Here is a 19477-nt window from a genome sequence, read left to right as displayed (position 1 = left end):
ACTGTCGCACAACTTAGCACCATCGTGCGCACGGACCTCTCTCACGCGATGACGAGCTCAAATACTAAATTCTGGTCACCTTCTCAGAACTTGTGGAACGCGACCAAAAGGTCGTCGAAAGGCGACCTCAGAGTGTGGCGTAGCGTTCTTGGCAACCGTCGGCGGGCGGATTCTCGTCACATTTGCGGCCCGTTCTGGGATCCGACGCAAATGTGCCGCGTCACATTCTCGAGCTTTACGCTGTGATAGGGAGGACAGATGCGAGGTGATGACTAAACGGTACCTGATGTTTGATGGCCGCAAATATTTCACTGAACTGGCGGAACCACAAACAGTGGCCAGTGTGTTTCTTCGAATGTAAGACACTGAGGGGTGCCCAAAAGTAAGGTCATACAAATCAATGGACCGTATACAGCCGTCGACTTTGTCTCTGTGTAGAGTTTCGTATACGAAAGCATCCTCGACGTCCACCACATCCTCGAGTGTATTAGCCATACGAGTCTTACCGACGAAGTGAGCCGTATAGTGCTTGCGCACTAGGATAACGCCACACGGGCAAGCGCACCGAGTATAGCCCTTCACGATCGTAGTCTATCCAAATATGAAAAGTCATTGCGATCGATGTCGGTACTATCGATCGTGATAAGTAGTATTCGATTGTGGCGCAGTGGGTGGTGTATGTAAAGTGTCCAAACACAGTTCGGTCAGAGTCCGTGGCGAGGTGAAGGGCGAGGGGAGACCGACGAGGAGGCTCTAAGCCGATAACAGTTAACGAGCGGTAGTGTGTATATGCAGTGTCCATGGTGAAAGGAGTGTGGAGTTGTGTGGGTCAGATCACGGATCTGAGGGAAGGAAGCACGACTCAGAGCGTGCGTATATAGTCCAGATTGAGGCAGGACGGAGTGTAGAGAGCGAAAGCAATTTCTAAAGAATGTTGTATATACTGGTAAAACACAACAACACAGCAGGAAAACATTATCATTACACAGTCGAACAAGCGGAGTATATCACCTTGGCCAGCCACTTTTGCATTATTCGCTACCACAGCGACCATGTAGGATTACCCAAGAAGACGGAACATCTTTTCCGGACATCTCACCACAAATACACCTATCGATGCAAGAACCACGCTAATGCAGAGAGCGCAGGACCTTCATGATATCCTCGTAATCGGTCTCTACCGTCCTGTCCCCTCGAACCTCCCTCATCCAAAGCCGACTGTTAACTTTCCTCTCCGTATCGGAATCACCAGGTGGAAGCTGGATGCCCAAAGGTTCGATGGACGGAGGTGATTTCGGCAGGAGACATCCAAGCGGTTTACGCTGAAGCCACATCCCAGGGCCACTCGCCACACTGGGTCTCGAGTCGTTGGCCGCATATAACGATGACGAGGAAGACATGGTAGCGAGGGAGGCGGATGATTCAGAAGCAGAAGTAGAGAAAGACGACGAGGATTTATGTGATGGTTTCTCGTGCAGAGGTTGGCCGTCAGGACCGATGACAGCGAAGACGGGGGGTGAGACGGGTGTTGACGGCTTCACGGCCCAGGTGACGCCTCCCGACCTCTTCCACTTCTGTGTAGCAGGCGCTACTGTCGTCATCTCCCTTTCCTCCGCTAACCTCCCATACCGATAAGTATCGTCGTCGTCATCATCGCCTACCCAGTCTCCTTCGACGCCCTCGTCTTCGCCCTCTGAATCATCGTCGCATGCGATAGGCTTGATGACCAAATCCGCGGGAACACTCTTCCCTAAATGTCTCCTCAACTTGGACAGATTCTTCGACCTCAGCTCTTCTACACTCGGTGCTTCGGGACTCAGGGGTGAGGCCGCGGGCGGCATCGCTACTGCTGATGATGACGAAGGTGGCACAGGCAGAAGACGAGTCGTGGAGATGATCGGAAGGGAGACCTGAGCACGACAGGTTCGTTGGCGTATGGATGATGTTTCATACGGTGGTGATAATAGGGATGGCGCTGGACTCGGTTCAGGGTTGGCGAGAATTGTAGACGAAGATGGGGATAACGGGGGTGTAGGGAGTGGACGTATTCCGAGAGATTTGGTGGAAGAGATAGAGGCGCGAGGCGTTAGCGAGTGAGTTCTCGGAGGTAAGGACTCGCTCGGAAGAGTGAGAGAAAGGGACGCGGATGAAGGAGGAGTGGGAAGACGCCTCAGCTTTCCTGAGCGCTGCGGAGGGACGACGCCGGTATGGTATGGTGGCGGGGAAGAGATAGACGACCCTGAAGCGGAGGACGCCAGGGAGGAGGTAGAGCCTGCGTTATGCATCGTGTGCAATCTATAGGCAAACATTTAGCGCAAGCAATGCAAGGTTACGTTCAGAGCTTACACCATGTCGCGCGAATGGAAGGATGCTGAACGCGTCACCGTTGATTATGACGCTGCAAAAGCACCGGGGAGGGGATTTTGAGCGGAAACGGGAAACGGGGGAAGGTTGGACGAAGGAAACGGGAAGAGGAGTCAAAGCAGGGGAAAAGCGAGGGCAGGTTGATATATACCTTCTTCCGTTTGCGTGTCGTATTACATCAAGCGAACAGTTGGAAAATAGTCGAGTCGCAATCGAGATCGGGCTCGCGTTCGCGTGTGGTTGACCAGCGTCCAAGGGCCTGGGACGACCCTGCAGATGGCAGACGAATCGGATTCCGAGAGCAGTGCTGCCCTGGATTTCTTTGATGGCAACTCAATCGTTGGTCGCGATTTTGTCTCCACGACCTTCGATGACCCTGGGTGGCGAGTGATACTCACTGAAGGTCAGTATTCTCAGGTCTAAGAATGAAAGACATCCCAAAGAGTGCCATGTTTGATAGACAAGGTCAGTGTGCCGGACTGTGAACAGGTCGGTATGATGAGGCCAGCGGGTAGAAAGGGGATGTTGTCGTGAACTGCACAGGATTTGTACGCGCAGAAGCTCGCTGGTAACAAGATCCCAATATCAAATTCCTTGTGTGGTTAGCGCTTACAAGCTAAGCGCCTAACAAAAGTATCCAAATCCAAGGTTTTTATATGAATTCGAACTTGAACTAGTTCAAATCAGACACCGATTGTCTGCCAACCCTCCTGTCTGTACACCACTAGATCGTAGAATGCAACATCTCGTCGAGAAACATCTCAGAACCTCATCCCGTCAGTTCAGGTCTACACATGTAGGGCGTTTCTCCGTCCAACACTTGGCAGGATATTTTGTGAGATACCACGAGCGACACCGGGAGGACCTGCAAGAGAATGACGCCTTAAAGTTCCATATCGAGAACAACTACAGCGATGAGCACTGAATACAAAACACCTTTGCTGTAGGTCCTTAACGTGCTGTGGGGTACGTAGCGGATACGAACCCGCTCAAAAGCGCCCAAACAGATTCCTCCATTGAGATCACGAACACTTCGTTCCGCAGAGCCCAGCAGGCATGACCACTGAAATCCGACCACGACAACTACCAGAAGACGTCTGATCCCAATTCGGCTGGTGAAGATGGAGATTCATTATGCAGTAAAAATGCCGCGCTGTTGGGACTGAATACATCTGTGTCCTGCATGGTAATCATTTAAGCTCGTGTGACTCCGACCAGCGAGCTTGTTCGGCCACCACTCGAAGTCTCTCATGACCTGGCGTACAACGCGCGCTCCCGTAAAGCCGCCTGAGTATTGCCAACTCCTTCAAGATGCTCGGCTTTTCTCGACCTTGGAAGAAAGACATAGTCATCAACACGCTGTGATGCATGCTCGACGGTTCCAACATTATTCCCGCAACAACCGCGAATAACAGCACGGCGATTGAAACAGTCCGTGAAGCACGACATCCACGAGTACAACGCCCATCGGCATGTGGGTGAGCGTAGTGGGAATACATGCCACTGTGCGCAAACCATTCCTGCGCTTTGAAGAGTTGGTTCATAGACGGATCGTCGCCCATAACAGGAGAAAACAATTGCCCATGTCTCTTCTATACAGAGCGACTCGGACTCGAGAAGCCTGAGGAGCCTAGCAGCTCCTATATTCCACGAAGAGTCGGGGGAAACGCAAAAAAATGCCCTATGTGATGGTTGCATTATGATCGGACTATAGAACCGGGAACAGCCCCGTCGACAGTCCAACCAACGCTAATCAACAGGCGGCAGACGTCAAGTAACGGGGTATATTCCCGTTCCCAAATCAAGGAAGATCATTCACCGAAGCGGCATCGGAAGTAATATATCAATGACGATGGGTGGGCCACAATGCCATCGAGAACGAAAGTGTTGGAAGCATAGTTTCCAACATGGACGTGGCGAATCTACGCGTACGATGTGAGCGGAGAGTCTGTGCTCCTACGGGAACCTTGATGCGTTCCGTGTGGAGAATATTTTTACACAGTAATACACAACTCCACACACGTCTGGAATTGCTGTAGCAAAGCATGCATACTGGAGATCGTCGTTATGGTGTGGCGTGGACCTACATATGCGATGCGAGGTGTGATGGCGCTTGAGGATAAGATGCTAACTTGAATGGGAGAAGCAAAGTCAGCTCATCATTATACGCAGTCCATCGCACACTAGCGACCAACACCTCGTTCATCCGCATGAACCTCAGAGCATGGGTACTCACCAGCGCATGTCTCCATTCTGTCCACGTGCTGGTGTTTATACCGAGCTCAGCCATAAGTATACCATCAGGACAGATGTCAATTCTGTACAATCATGATAGTCCTGATATAGTACCATATACGACGATCAATGAAGCCAGTAGTAGGTAGCCGACGGAAGAGGAAGTCAACGAGGAGCTCGAGTAGCTTCCTGCGGAGCCCATAGGCAGACCCTAGGCAGACCTTAGACAGACCCAAAGCATGAGTCAGAGTGTCATTAACAGTTTACATGCCGAGATCTAATGCGCCCGCTAGGAAAGGAAAGCACTTTTCATTCAGCTACGAAGCTCTAAACGGCGGAGCGAGGCATGTGCCACACTAATACTATTCGCTCTCAATCCACTCAAGCCCATCTCGCAATATCATCTATAGTGCCCCAGGGGAAAAGCGACCAGAAATGCATAAGGGACAATCTCTATGGGTGGGAGAGGCGGTGGTCACAGATCTCAGACGGCGCAAGCTTGTGAAGGTCGCGAACGAACCGTCCCTGCGTTGGGTTCGATTAGTTCGACGGCGGTGCCACCTCCATTGAACCGATACAGCGCATATTATCTTTCTAATAGGTCGTAGAACAGGATGGAATGTGGGAAGAGTCTTCTTGTTGGCCAGAGATGGTGGAGCTAGGAGGACAAGGGCATGTTCGGCCAAAAACGCACGGTCACAGAAGGCGGACTTTGAAAGAGATCCGGAAGATTCCGGTCAGTCAGGCTTGCAAGACTCGAGTCAACTCTCCGCTAAACCTCCTCGTTTCTCCTCACTCTTTTGCATGCAGTAGCAATCAACCTCCCTTTCTTCATTATGTTTCTAGTGATGCTCAAAGCTCTTCCCTTTTTATCTCGTCCACCTGTGCATAATATAAGGATATCGACCAAATATCGACTACGCCGGCGGCGGGATCCGGCACATGCTGGCGCTTGTAAAGTTTGTGCCGTGGCGCTGATGAACGGAACAACAGGAAGTTGCTCGGCACATCAATTCTTTCTTACCTTCAGACGTCGAGTGGCCAACCATATCTATCTCATACGGGCAAGAGCGGGTCATGGAAAGGGCTAGCGTCGTCTCCTGTGCGGCATTTCCTCCTCACGACCGACATATGACTTCGTACCGCGGCGAGCGAAGGCGCTCCATTGCGCAACGCGGGTAAGGAAAGGATCTTTGTTTTCGATAAGACTGCTCTCAGGATATCTTTCACCGTTTCGCGACCTCTCGTTCATCCTCTTTCTCTTTCTGCCAGTCAAGGACCCGTCTTGACCCCGTGCCATGGCAGAATCGAGTATCGACGAACCGAGCCAGACCGTCATCGAAAAGGACAAGTATAACGATGATGCATGTTCCGTCAATAGCTATGAAGTCAAGGGCTTGAAGCGAGCACTAGAGCCGCGCCATCTGACGTTCATCTCTATCGGAGCGTGTATTGGCACAGGTACGCAATGCTATGCCCGTCGTGACTGTACTTCGAACGCTGACAATCTCACCTCCACTCGCTATAGGTATATTTTTGGGAATTGGAGAGAGTCTGGCGAAGGGTGGACCATTAGGTGCGTGTATCTACCACTGTCTTTATGCCGTACGCCTGTGATCTTTACACTGTCACGAATAGGTGTATGGCTTGCATACTCTTTTATGTGCACCGTGGCAATCGCTACCATGCTCCTTGTCGGCGAAATGGTCACCTTCCTGCCAGTACAAGGGGGCCATATCCGTCTCGCGGGTCGTTTTGTGGACCCGGCTCTTTCATGCGCCATGGGAGTCAATTATTACCTATGTTGGGTCCTTATCCTCGCCGCCGAGATCTCTGCATCGGCTGTACTCATCTCATTCTGGACGACATCGGTCAACCCAGGAGTTTGGATGGCAATCGCTTTGGCAATCGTCCTCGCCGTCAATTTATTCGGAGTTCAGTATTACGGGGAGACTGAGGTTGCGTTCGCGAGTCTGAAGGTCATCACGATGGTGGGGCTTATCATCCTGTCTATCATCTTGGACGCAGGTGGCGGGCCAAACCACAAACCGATAGGGTTTCAGTACTGGAGAAATCCTGGACCGTTCGTTCAGTACCTTGGGATACCGGGATCGACAGGGCGCTTCCTCGCTTTCTTCTCCGTTCTCACTCAAGCTTCTTTCACTATTACTGGTACCGGTAAGTCGGCAACATTATACTACCTCACTTGTTCGGAACGACACTTACATCTGGCGCTGTTTAGAGATGCTTGCGCTCGCAGCGGCTGAAACTCGTAATCCACGCAAGGTAGTCCCGCAGGCCCTTCGTACTGTATGGATTCGTATCGTCATCATCTACTTCCTCGGCTCCTTCGTGGTCGGTCTCGTCGTGGCCTCGAACAACGACGCTCTAGGATCCACTTCTACCGCCTCCGCCTCGCCGTACGTTATCGCCATCCAAGCCGCCGGTATCAAAGTCCTTCCATCTATCATCAACGCCGCCATCCTCACGTCCTCACTCTCTGCCGCCAATTCGGATGTCTACACTACGTCTCGTACGCTCCATTCCATGGCCACACAAGGTCACGCCCCTCGCTTCTTCCAACTCACCAACCGTAACGGCGTTCCATACGTCTCCGTCATCTTCTCGTGGCTGTTCGGCTGTCTCGCGTTCCTGGGCCTCAACTCCTCCGCCGAGAACGTCTTCGTATTCCTCGTCAATCTCACCGCCATCTCAGGAACTATCACCTGGCTCGTCATCGCGGTGACGTATGTCTGTTTCCGCCGTGGCATGACGGCTCAAGGGATCGACCGAGCCATACTTCCTTGGAGGACCAGGTTAGGGTGGCCGGCGGCGGTGTGGGTCATCTTTACGATGACGATCATCATGCTGTTCAGCGGTTGGGAGGTGTTCAGGCCGGGAGAATGGAATACGTCGACGTTCATGTCGAATTACCTTCCCATTGGTTGGTTCGCGGTGTTCTACTTCGGGTATAAGTGGTATTTGAAGAGTCGTATCGTGAGGCCACACGAGGTGAATGTCTCGTATTTATCTGGCTCTGCGTAGTGGGACTGACGGGTACACATCTTGTAGATTGACTTTGTGAGCGACCTAGACGCCATAGAGGCTGACGAAAAGATGTACGAATCGGAAGAAAATACTTCGCCTGGCTTCCTTCGGAGGATGGTGAATACGGTTTGAATTTTGAAGACACTAATTGAATGTAGAAACACCTGTCCTGTTATCTGGTGAATCGTTTCATGATATGCATGTTGTTTCGTGAACGACTCTTTGTCCAATAAGTACTGGCTATGTTGATGTCCTCGCCTCGACATAAACATCACTTCGGCAGATACACTAACCGATCTAAGCAGATACAACGATTGCAATGTGTCTCAACCATGTAGCGGCTGCACGAATGTGATACACCCACGGTTTCAATGTTTTAGGCACGTACGCCATATATGCAATTGTCGTCGGGTAACATATCCCGCTCTCTCTGTATCTTCGGCGATGTTCCATGCTTGAGACTTACACGGCTTCGTCGTCAGTGTCCTTCAGTCGTCGTCAAATCACAGAGCACTGATATTTTGTCCGACTTAGGCTCCATCTCCTTCGCATGGGGCCGCACTATCAGACGGGGTTCAAAGTATGGAGAGTCACTTCCACTTCACTCTTCGAATACTTACATGGTTTATTATCTTCCACGAGCACCTCCACATGGAACCGCCGCCGTCCTAATTTCCTGAAGGATGACTGCGCCAAAATAAGTCAATTCTAACGGTAGGAGTACGTTGTACAAGGACTACGTTTGTGAACCTGAGTCTTCAGTCCACTAAGCGTCGAGCGAAGGCCCAAATAGATGTAAGGAAGCTCCCAAAGTTCGTCGAGGAGTTTCGGGACCGTTCACATTCCACGAAGAAAGCATGAGACGTTTCGGTCAATCGATTTAGGCGTATGAGAGGTACAGACACCACCAAGAAAATAACGGACACTCCCCTGGAACAAGCTTCGCACCGATGTCAGAGACCAGTCAGAGGCAGAAACTGGATGGGCATACGACTCTTGCGTACCCACTTCACTATTGACTCCGTCACGATCCTTTTGCTGGCGCCATCACCTGTCAACTTCAGCACTGACTTGAGACTTTGACTTGCGTTAAAATTGTGACGTTTTTCTGTGTGATAAATGTCAGTATAGTGAATATGTGAGCGCTGAGCCTTGCAAACCAAAGAAGAGTATTCCAATAGTTTGTTCGGTAGATGTAATGGTGGGTGGTATTACGAGAATATGAATGCGTACCTTCTCTGAGACAAAAAAAGCCAGACCATGACCACGGCGATCACGACGGTGACCGTGATGCAGACAACGCCAAGGCAGAGGATGTGCGCAAAGATGCCCAAGACGAGATTGACGGCCATGAGAAGTAGGATAGAGATCGCGACGTTGGTGAAGGCATTGAGCGCGTTCGTACCTGTGCAATGGATGAGGAAGTTGTCGAGCAATGCCTATAGACAGAGAGGTGCAGATACCATTATCCGCCATCTTCGATGTCATCTGAACGATGCCGCCGTATACTCCATTGTAACCTATACTCGGCGAAATTCGTAGTACCGCCGTAGAAAAGTAGGCTTCAGATTCCGTAGAGTCTTTCATCCTGGAGAGCCGGGGTTATGTGTCGAAATAAGGTGACATCCAATCCCATTTTTCAGCAGAAAGTAGTAAAAGAGTGTGATGCCGAATCGCAAGTTGTCGTGATTCAACACTTGCGTCTTCGTTGGGACAAGGCGGAAGCGATGAGTCACGCGTCTGTTTGAGTTGCAAAGATCTTGGGAACGAGGTTGGAGACCGCAGAAAGGGCAGAGGAGTCGGAAGCGTAAGAATGAGCGCCATTAACACCGCCTGTCTTCCTGTAAATTCCAATAATTGAAGTGAATAAGTATACGATGTTAGCCTCTCATGTAAGACTATACGTCAAAACGCAAAGAGGTCTGTGAAATATAGGCACCTTGAGCAAGCCATAGTACTTATGCTTTCCTCGTACAAGACCAATCCATACAAACTGTCTGCGACCCCACCAACTCCAAATGAATCTTGAAGCGGTCGGCCTGGAGAGATGCCCGCCTTTGCCATGAACTCCGGCAATTTTTATTTCTTGACGAAATGCTCACTGCACCTAGAGCATTCGTTGCAGAAGGAGTTGAGACTTCGGGTACGAATAAGACAATGCGCATAAGTAGATGAGACATAACGTGTCACCCCGTTTCTTCGCCAATTCAGCCGCGTTAGCTGCTGTCCCCAGTAGGCTGCGCACCGCTCACAATCCATTGACAGCCACCGGGCGCAGCATGGCGCCATCGTTGAGTTCTATCCGAGCCAGTTGATAAACCTACCTCGTCGCGGTTGCGGAGTACTGATTTCCTTGTATCGTTCTAGAAGTAGTCGCTTTGTCTTTCATGTGGGATCCGCACACCACTGCTGGCTTGCTCTGTCCGATGATTGAGGCGGAGCGAGACGAGGGTTTCCAGGTCGAGGTCGGAGGTGATAGTGGAGATGTCGACGTATCTGGTAGAATCGTGTATGGGCACAAGACGGTCTGCTAAGTGTGCGTTCACGGACGTTGCGCCACTCGTCTGTCAAATCAGGCAGTGCTTGTCTTAAATATGTATATAACCAGCCTTGTTATCTCGCGTCACATCAAAAAAACCGCCAGGCAAGAAGAAAGCTTACATGGATGCGGTGTCTGCGTGGAAAACATGGCTGCAGTGTAAGCCGTTAAGTGTGTTATCCTCAAAATAATACATGTGCCATTGCAGATCGACGGCCACGGTATCATCTGCATCAACCATGTCCTCACTCGCCCCGCCAACAAGCTGATCCTCGATCTCCAAACCTGCCGCTACCGATTCCAAGTCCTCATAGTATTCTTCTACATATTTGTCGCTATTCCTTTCGGTTGCGGTGTCGTCTCTGACAATGTCAAACCAAGATAAGGCCAATGGGAAAGTAGAGGTGGGTCTCCAAAGCATTATCACCCCGAGCATCTCCTAGAGACCATTGCTTCCGCATATGCACGAGGCGAAAGTTTGTTGAAAATATCGTACTCGGAAGGGAACATAGAGAGGGCAGCAAGACACAGGCGACGGAGATCAGCATATGTATGGTTATAACCGTCGCTGGTTGTTGCCTTGCCTGATTCAGCATCACAGCTGAGCGCTGAGGAAGAGTGAGCGTTCGTGAAGGCGAACATAATACTTAGGGATCATATATGTACTGGAAGTTGAGCATCGTGAAATCTTTGATGAGCTGACGACAGATGCCGAAGACGACGTGCTCACAAACTTTGGTAGAGTACAGCCAGGGAAGGAGGGTTCTCCCTCCAAATTGTCACGGTAGATGATGGCGAGTTGTAGGAATCCGCGTATGATGTAGCGCAGGATGTCAAGAGCTTCATAGTATGAGATCTCAGCTAAGAGCGCGACGGATCATGGGTTTATTGCTCAAGAATCCTCGCTTGACCATGGGAAAGAAAAAGAAGCAAAAAGAACAATTACAAGCGATTCAATCGCTCCGCTCATGGAATCGTAATTGCACCAATTTGATCTACATGTCGAAAGATTATACCCAAATGTTGATGCATATAAGCACCAATGAGAGTCAAAAACATCTACAGAAGGAATAAGTCCAACATAATGGTAGAAAAAACAAAGGAAAATGAAAAGGGGACTCATATGCACAGAGGACAAGTAAGCATATCCTTTTGAAGTGATGCAGAGTAAGCTGCCTCGATCTCATCATCAAACCGAAACTCAAAATTCCAAAACCTAGCCCAAATGCCACGACAAGTAGGACCTGGACGACGAAGCATATGCAACTGCCAATGTCTCGGAAGCCATCCTGAGTCCTCCCAGTCTACAATACCCGTCAACTGCCCCTGCTCATCAACCAAGATATTTTGCATTCGAAGGTCAGTGTGCACCCATACAACCTCATCTTCCTCAATTCGCTGGATGATATTCGGTTGTTCCATCCTGATCCTGTCGACCGCGAAAGACATAGTGCGGTAACAGTCTATTACAGACGGAAAGGGTCCTGCGAGCGTGTCTGGGAGTCCGACCGCGCGAAAACCAGGATGTGGCAGACCGTGGCCACTCGCGCTTTCCATGACCGTAACGACCGTTCTCCGCGGAATGCACCAGAGTTGGTGCAAGACGCTGAGAACGTCCGACGTGAGACATTGCAAGCGATCCGGTGAAAGCTCGCCAAGTTCGTCTAGGGAACGGCCGGGGAGTTTCGTCATGAGTGTGTAGGTGGCGCATTCTGATTCGATTTGGAAGGAGTCGAGGAGTTTGGGGATCGGAAGGTGTGGTACAACGCCGTTCAGGAAACGAAGAGCGTCAGCTTCGGTGCTGACCAGGCGAGGCGTTCGTTTGAGAATAAGAGGGGCCCCGAAGCGGAAGTGGTAAGTTTTTGGCTCGAAATCAAGAGGTGGGTGAGTGAGGAGTAGGTAGAGGTGGAGTTTGGTTCGGGAGACCAGCAGTCTCAGAGCGGCTGCCAGCCCGTAGATGCAACGGCTAATCAGCGCGGTCTGCTAAGCAGCGGGCCGCATCAGCAGGGGCGATCAATAACAGATTGATATGTTTGCGCACCATTGTAGCATTAAAACACTTCCTGAATTCTTCCACTGCACTTGAATAAGGAGTTTGTGCTGAGCGTCAACTATGAGAGCGACCATAATGTAGAAGGCGATAACAAGCAAGAGGCAAACGGAATCGCGAGCGCACGACAAGCTGCAGAATGAGAAAACGTAATCCGCTCCCACGCCTCAGCCACGTTCGACGTTGTGGCACCGAGTCGTCCTCTCGTCGTCGTCCACGGCGGCCCAGCGATCCCCAGCACTGATCTCTACGCTCACGCCGAGCATCATTCATCACGTGGCATCCCGGTCGTCTTCTACAATCAACTCGGATGCGGCAAATCTACCCATCTCCCCAACAAACCCAAGTCTTTCTGGACTGTCCAACTCTTCATGGCCGAGCTCGACAGAGTCATTTCATACCTCGATATCTCCACCAACTGTGATCTCTACGGCCACTCTTGGGGCGCCACGCTCGTGTCCGACTATGTTGCTACTATGCAGCCGAAAGGACTTCGACGCCTCATCCTCGCCGATGGTCCAGCCTCTATGAACTTGTTCATGGCTGCGGCAAACAAACTCGTCGACTCCGATCGCTACCCGCCAGGGTTTGGAGACATGATGAGGAAGTATGAGGGGGAGGGAAATACCATTGAGCGGGAGTATCGTGATATGGTCAAGCAGTACACACAAACCCACATTTGTCTCGTGGACCCCTGGCCGCAGCACTTGAAAGATGCATTCGCTGAGATGGCTCAGGATCCTACCGTTTTGATCGCGTTGTGAGTTCTTTTGCCCCTCATTTGTTCCGCCGTACATCGCATGTTGCGGGACGCGCCACTGATAAATATTCTATTTTTGACAGGTTTGGGGAGTACGAATTGAGTTGCAACGGCAACGTCGAGAAATGGTCGGTCATCGGCCGTCTTCACCGGATCAGTTGTCCGACACTTGTAATCAATGGAGTAGAGGATTCAGCTCAGGACGAGTGTGTTGAACCGTTTGTGAGTAACATCCCCAAGGTTAGATGGATTCGGTACGAAAAAGCGGCCATATGCCGAGTTAAGCGCCACTACTTAAGAGGTTCGACGGGCCTACTAAGGAAAGCGAAGAACGGTAAGGACTCGGGAAGTCCCGCGTCAAGCTATTGTGTGAAATTCAACTCCGGTTCATCCCGCGCAGAGTGTGGCACCTCCGATGTTGCTTTAACGCTTCCACTACCTCCTCCCTCCTTTTCAGCCTCTAAGTTACTTCTGTACCAGGCCTAAAGAAGTCCGTGAGAAGCTCCGCTCAGACTGGATCAGTGCTGGAAAGACCGTGTAGGGCGCTTCCGAGGCTTGAATTCTCAGACTCAGCAGCTGAGAAACATTGCGCACAGATTGATACGAGCGAAGATGACCTCAGTGGCCTCCTGAGCCTAATCGGAAGGATCAGTAATGGAGGATGCATCTTAATGCACGAACATGCGGTATGAAGCGCCGGCGTGGTAACCTTGTTTATACCCTCGAGCGACTTGCGAGCGACCTGTCGAACGCGCAGTATAGCCCTGTACCACTCGCTATGTATTCGATGATTTTTGGATTGAGAAAGCCGGAGCGTATGTTGGTCTCTTTGCTATACATGAAATCTGGCTTATACGCTTTCAATTATCTCTAGCGGTGCGTAGAACGACGTTTGTCGGCTTCATGGCGGTACAAGGACACGTCTTACTGAGAAAGATTGATCCATTCAGTACGTCTCCCCATCGATCTCAACATAATGTCCCTTCAATTGTGTCCTAAGCTCACTGGTATGGCTTTGCTGTATTGCCCCTTTCTCTTGTGGTCTTTAGCCCAGAACCGGCCATACTTGTCGAGTATTCCCCTTCTCTGGCTGGGTGTTAAGCCTCTCTATTTCTGCACGAAAAAAGTTCTTCCGCCGCTCTGGGGAGGTTTCTTCAAGGCAATTGGATTCAGTGAACCTCCTAGTATGTAGTACCCTGTTCCCCAACTCGTTTATTTGTTCATGGTCTGGCTCGGCCTATGGTTCGGCCTAACGCGTCTTACTCACTTTGTACATATAGTCCCTCTTGCTGCACTTGATCTATACGATCGGTACCGGGCCATAATTTTTGATCTTTTTGACGATCCATTTTACCACCGTCCAGGAGCCCCAGCTCCGCGCGCACGGGACCTTGAGGAAGAGAATATGATGCGGACGGCGGACGATGTGGTCGGGACGCAAATGCGTGCAGCGCTTGGCGTATGGGGAGGATATATCCTAGGGAGACATTGGAACATCTGGTAATCTTTGTGGAAAGGTATAGTCGTAGACAGGCCAGCGAGGAATATTGCGCTTTTTCGAATCGGATTGCATGAAGACATGATACTTTCTGAAATATATATTCATGTTTTTTCACTATCGTATTTCGCCAAGTACCTCATCCTAGACCTCGCCTCACGCCACACACTGAGCCATCGCCGTAGCCCGGCACCAACCTGTTGGTTTCCTATCATTCTCGGCCTGGACACCCAGTTTTGTATATTGCAAGTGGTACAAGGAGTAAAGTTATTCACAGTGATTCAGACCAAGATGAGAGATAGATAGATATTGCAGATGATTGGCGTCGATAGTCTGGACGAAAACAAGAAGATTGGGTACGCGATGGTGTATAATGTGACGAAATATGTGAGGTTGCATAAGGCTAGAGCGGTAAATGAATGACTGAGATGAGGACAGGACGGTGAGGATAAGCAATGTAAAATGTGAGAGGCAACTTTGTGCGGGGTGGTCAGAAACAAGACGAGGTAAGACATACGTCAGAGCAGAAAGCAAGGAAGTTACGGGTGCGGAGGTCAAGAAGAGAAGCACTGTGGTCACCGAAAAAGGATTGAACATCTCAACAAGATACTGAAGGAACGACAAAGGGACTCACGAAGGGCTCGACGGAAAGCATCACCCACCATTGGCCACGCAACCCGAGTACCGTCCGCACGAATTTCCGAGCGAACCTCCCAGCGACTATACCCGTTCGATCCAAACCACTCTTAGAAACCACCTCCCCCAAATCGATCCTCCCTCTCCATACGCCTCCCATCCGGCGTTCTAAGCACCTTCTCGCTAATAGACTCCATAGCATCACGCTTCCCCCAAATCCGCCCCGTAAACTCATCCATCTCCTCCTTGTCCAAATCAGAAGGCGTAAACCCCCTCAGCACCCTTCTTCTGCTCCCACCCCCTCCACTACGATTACGCTCCGGACTCGAACCCATGGATGGCGGCGAGCCGGACCACGAGTTGACTTCGGCCCAGTCGTTTAGAGGGGCAGGGGGTGGTGGGCGAGGTGGTGTACGGGGGTTGTAAGAAGATGAGGAGTCTTGGCTTGAGGATGGCGTGGAGAACGGAAAGGTGGAGAGAGGTGGTGATGGTGTTCGTTCTTTCTTCATGGCGGATGCTGCTGCCGCCTTCGCCGTTGCTGTGCTCGTCTTCCTCCGTTTCGGAAGAGGCATCATCGTTGGTTGCCGGAAAGGCAAAGATGATGGTACCGTGGGTATCGAAGGCTCGGATTTGATGTCGAGTGACGGTTCGGGTGGGATGTATGGAGGGGGAGGTGAGGGGCTGGAGTTACGCCATAATTGTCGGAAATCGGAAGGGTTGATAGAGCTAGGCATGAATGCAGGCCACGTTATGCGGGAGGGTTCAGGTGTGGAATCCCGGGCGTTGTACTCGTCTCGCTCATGGTTATGGTCGAGGTGGAGTTTGTTGGGACTTGCTGTATGAGGGATGGGTTGGTGTAGCGTGGATGATGGTGGCGTGAGATGTGAAGTGTCGATCCCCAACCTGTTCACGACGGTGAGCGCGTTGATTATGGAGTGAGAAGAAGCGCACGCACCTGGGAGGTTTACTCGCTCCCTGTTTCGCACGATAGAGACGTAAAAGGGTCGGACCAGCGAAGTAACTGATCAAGATACACGAGAGCGTGCAGAGCATCGCGACGTTCGCGATGAACATCCATGGCAAGAAAGACTGATAATCTTCAGTGAACTTCTCCACAGTACTCATAGTCCTTGATTGAGGAAATTTGGACATCTGGAAACGACGCGTCGAGAGAAACGATGGTAGGCAAGACCGCGTTCGAAAGGTTTCGCCACACAGGTGTAGTCGTGTTGTGACGTTCGGCCTAAGACGGAACGCACACGGAGCGAATTAAGATAAGATGAGATTTATCGAATAAGTCTTGATGTTCGCACGGTAAGAGAACTCGACAAATCAAATGGGAATTTAACCCGCTGAGGGGCCACAGTAACTACAGGTGCCCATATATATACATCCAGTCTATATCCACCTAAGCTACCGGTGACCCACAGCCATAGAATCATAGAGAACATATCCACGTAGGAAAAGAACATACTAGACGATTAAAGAATAATAAAACGGCAAGTGGACCACGATCCACAGGCGGTGGGAAAGTGGGTATCGGAAAGGAAGTGGAAGCTCGGGCTCTGCCGGCTCTAGCGAAGCTGGGTGGCAAGCCCGAATCGCGACATACGCCCTCCTGGCTTGGGACAAGTCAATACCACAACCAAACGAAAAACGACAAATACCTGATACGAAGCCTCTAAGTGAACTAGGTAAAAGGTAAGTAAAGAAGTATGAGAAAAAAGACAAGGAAATATTCTTGGCAAAGACCAAAGCCTTCAATCCTCGTTCATAGGCTGAGTAGAAGCCGACCCGCCTTCGGGAACGTTTGGAGCCGCTCCTCCCACGCCTCCAGCCAGTCCCGCCACTCCAGCGCCAAGCCCAACGCTTCCTTCATCGGAAGATCCCTGAACCTGCGCCGGCCCGCCATTAGCCTCCTGCCGAACCGAGCCATCCAATCCGAGAGTATGGCCTCGAGAGCCGCCAGCTCTTCCTGCGCTCCCTTCGCCCTGAGTTCCTCGATCAGGTCGTGGACCTTTTGGACCCTTACCCCTTCGTCCACCTCCCCCTCCCCTAGCAATATACTTGTTCCAACCGAAAGCAGGTTTCCCTCGCGGAAAACCTCCGACTGACCCGAAGCGAGGAACACTCCCTCGGTTGTTTCGTACACGGCGTGCGCTGGCAAACGTGAGTTCGGCTTGGGCGGCAAGATTACGAGTCTGAGCACGTTCTGTAAGCAAGCAGTCAGACCATCCGAATAAAATGTCAACAAAGAATCGGAGGGTCTAACTTGTAAGTCGAACGAACCTCTGTCCACCTGAGCCTGCTTCTCGGCGAGCATGAGCTCGGCGAGCCGATCCTGGATCGGAACGACTTGGCCGTGGGCAGCGTAACCGTAAGGCACCATTGCGAGTGACGTCGCGACCTGCTGGGCAGGCGGAGCCATATCGGGGCGAAGCGCAGGGTTCCAAGAATAGACGAAATCGCCAGTGTTGGTCTGGGTGCGAATGAACGGTCCATCAGGACGGAACTGGAGACGATTGGCGGGGTCGTATTGGAAGAACATGGACCACTCGTCGTAGAACGCCGGAGGCTGAGTCCCTTGATTGCCGGGGATGCCATCGCTGAACGCGCGAAGGATAGACATAACGGCAGGAGAAGGGTTGCCTGGGGGAGACTGGACACCAGCAGCGTTAGACGGGTGAGTAGCAGCGCTCATGATGACGGCAGAGGATAGTTCTCGAGAGAATCTGGCAATTGAGTGATTGGGGATGATTTGGTGAGTCGAAATTAACTCGCCCTCCGAATCTTTTATACTCATTGCAGCTGCTTCCACATAACCTGGATTATTCTCTCTCCTGCTCGAATGTTCGAGAGGTTTGATATTCTCCTTACTTCGCAATAAACTGGTCTCTGGCGTCGGTATTTCTTGCAGACTTGAGCCCTTTAGTTTAGAGATATCGCTTATGTCCAAAGCCTCCAAATATTCGGCTAGAAACGGCAAGTGTTGTACCTCGTGGTAAGGAAGCCAGGTTCGGTCGCCTGTTGTCCATTCAATTTCGAAATAGGCCTGCTTCGCATTGCCACGGTGTGACAATATTTTCTGAACAGCCCATTGTGCCGTCTTCCCAAAGCCCTTGATCTGGTGCAACTGTCTGCCAGGGAAGCGCCGGTCATCATTGGGGACATGAATTCGGAGTAGACTCGCATGGAATCCATCGTGAATGCCCCGCTGTCTTAACTCGGCAGGAAGCTTAATCTTGAAGGAATCATTGCCATAAGCTTTCAAGATCTTGAATGGTCCGATAAACTTAGGAGCCAATTTACGCGCTCGCCCCTTTGGCAACGTGAGATTCTTCGTAGAAACGTACACAAGGTCGCCTTCGGCGAAAGGTGATTCTCGCCGATGTTTATTTGCCTGCTTGGTTTGCTTCACCCGCCGCTCAAGTATGGCATCGTGAGCTGACATCAGAGCATCCTGGATTCGCTGTGCGAATACACGAACGCCAGGATACTCGCATTCTGAGTCCCAGATCATCGATCTAGGCATCTGTCCTGAATTGAGAAAGAACGGCGTGTAGCCCGTTGTCTCAGATCGGGCAGAGTTAATCGCAAATTCCACGGCCGGAAGCTTCTGGGCCCAGTCCCGTTGAGTCGGCTCGTTAATGCATTGCCTTATCATCTGAACGACAGTTTGATTCGCCCGTTCTGTGGCCCCGTCACTTTCAGGATGATAAGCAGTGGACATTCTTAATTCCGCGCCAATCAGTTTATTCAAGGTCTGCCAGAATATACTAGTGAAGTAGCTGTCCCGGTCGCTTACAATTACGTTGGGGATACCATGGAGCTTGTAAATATGATTAAATACAAGCTCTGCGACTTCCTTGGCCTTGTACGTCGTGCGCATTGGCACCAGGTGAACCATACTAGTCAAATGGTCGATAACTACCATGAGATAATTGAACGATCCGTTAACCGTCTTCGATTCGGGCAACGGTCCGACGAAGTCGATTCCAATCGACTCCCAGGGACGCGTTGGAACTTCCAAGGGATGCAAATATCCATACGGCTTCGTGTGCCGAGATTTCCCCGTGTGGCATGTTGAGCACGTCTCGCAGTACGCTTTGACATCCGCAACGAGATCTTTCCACCAGACATTGTCCTTAAGATAGCAAATCGTCTTTTGAGGACCTAAGTGGGCGAGCAACGAGTGTGCATGTTTGATGATAATTTCCTTGACACTGCGTTCGCCGACCTTCACATCGGGAATGCACAGAATCCGGCGATCTGAATTCCTGATGAAAACCAATCCATCTGAAACTTCAAAGTTCCCGAACCTTCCTGGGTTTTCGACGACGTCATGGA

At 51.0% G+C, this 19477-nt stretch overlaps 8 protein-coding genes across 8 annotated transcripts; 3 read left to right on the top strand and 5 right to left on the bottom strand.

The window, feature by feature from the left end:
- Positions 1 to 1130: 1130 nt before the first annotated feature.
- On the bottom strand, positions 1131 to 2858 carry STEHIDRAFT_167194 (uncharacterized protein; the record flags this gene model as incomplete). The annotated part of the gene is made up of 3 exons (XM_007302164.1): positions 2516 to 2858; positions 2347 to 2398; positions 1131 to 2295 (listed from the first exon to the last, which is right to left on the bottom strand). Exons 2-3 carry the CDS (start codon positions 2349 to 2351, stop codon positions 1131 to 1133), a joined length of 1170 nt encoding a protein of 389 aa, XP_007302226.1. The 5' UTR covers positions 2352 to 2398; positions 2516 to 2858.
- A 3039-nt stretch (positions 2859 to 5897) lies between these two features.
- Positions 5898 to 7779, top strand: STEHIDRAFT_155064 (uncharacterized protein; the record flags this gene model as incomplete). Its single annotated transcript, XM_007302163.1, has 5 exons — positions 5898 to 6060; positions 6128 to 6175; positions 6238 to 6777; positions 6842 to 7611; positions 7672 to 7779. 5 exons carry the CDS (start codon positions 5898 to 5900, stop codon positions 7777 to 7779), a joined length of 1629 nt encoding a protein of 542 aa, XP_007302225.1.
- A 748-nt stretch (positions 7780 to 8527) lies between these two features.
- On the bottom strand, positions 8528 to 10622 carry STEHIDRAFT_109586 (uncharacterized protein; the record flags this gene model as incomplete). Its single annotated transcript, XM_007302162.1, has 9 exons — positions 8528 to 8587; positions 8652 to 8730; positions 8881 to 9052; positions 9111 to 9235; positions 9384 to 9488; positions 9900 to 9945; positions 9972 to 10010; positions 10052 to 10143; positions 10309 to 10622. 9 exons carry the CDS (start codon positions 10620 to 10622, stop codon positions 8528 to 8530), a joined length of 1032 nt encoding a protein of 343 aa, XP_007302224.1.
- Positions 10623 to 11286: 664 nt separating this feature from the next.
- STEHIDRAFT_167192 (uncharacterized protein) lies at positions 11287 to 12313 on the bottom strand (the record flags this gene model as incomplete). The annotated part of the gene is made up of 2 exons (XM_007302161.1): positions 11287 to 12152; positions 12228 to 12313. The coding sequence occupies 2 exons, from the start codon at positions 12311 to 12313 to the stop codon at positions 11306 to 11308; spliced, it is 933 nt and encodes a 310-aa protein (XP_007302223.1). The 3' UTR covers positions 11287 to 11305.
- Positions 12314 to 12433: 120 nt separating this feature from the next.
- STEHIDRAFT_44608 (alpha/beta-hydrolase) lies at positions 12434 to 13188 on the top strand (the record flags this gene model as incomplete). The annotated part of the gene is made up of 2 exons (XM_007301423.1): positions 12434 to 12996; positions 13080 to 13188. Coding segments are annotated over 2 exons (672 nt in total), but the record flags the coding sequence as incomplete, so codon positions are not given.
- Positions 13189 to 13440: 252 nt separating this feature from the next.
- On the top strand, positions 13441 to 14280 carry STEHIDRAFT_120029 (uncharacterized protein). Its single transcript, XM_007302160.1, has 4 exons — positions 13441 to 13533; positions 13593 to 13811; positions 13871 to 13945; positions 14046 to 14280. Exons 2-4 carry the CDS (start codon positions 13658 to 13660, stop codon positions 14186 to 14188), a joined length of 372 nt encoding a protein of 123 aa, XP_007302222.1. The 5' UTR covers positions 13441 to 13533; positions 13593 to 13657; the 3' UTR covers positions 14189 to 14280.
- A 467-nt stretch (positions 14281 to 14747) lies between these two features.
- STEHIDRAFT_167190 (uncharacterized protein) lies at positions 14748 to 16340 on the bottom strand. Its single transcript, XM_007302159.1, has 3 exons — positions 16086 to 16340; positions 15129 to 16033; positions 14748 to 15063 (listed from the first exon to the last, which is right to left on the bottom strand). Exons 1-2 carry the CDS (start codon positions 16280 to 16282, stop codon positions 15241 to 15243), a joined length of 990 nt encoding a protein of 329 aa, XP_007302221.1. The 5' UTR covers positions 16283 to 16340; the 3' UTR covers positions 14748 to 15063; positions 15129 to 15240.
- Positions 16341 to 18023: 1683 nt separating this feature from the next.
- On the bottom strand, positions 18024 to 18458 carry STEHIDRAFT_38838 (uncharacterized protein; the record flags this gene model as incomplete). The annotated part of the gene is made up of 1 exon (XM_007301415.1): positions 18024 to 18458. A coding segment is annotated over one exon (435 nt), but the record flags the coding sequence as incomplete, so codon positions are not given.
- Between the last annotated feature and the right edge of the window lie 1019 nt (positions 18459 to 19477).

The sequence above is a fragment of the Stereum hirsutum genome, assembly GCF_000264905.1.
Source record: "Stereum hirsutum FP-91666 SS1 unplaced genomic scaffold STEHIscaffold_4, whole genome shotgun sequence".
Lineage (NCBI taxonomy): Eukaryota > Fungi > Basidiomycota > Agaricomycetes > Russulales > Stereaceae > Stereum > Stereum hirsutum.
Note: the sequence above shows the minus strand (reverse complement) of the source record. Positions and strands in the feature narration are given on the sequence as shown.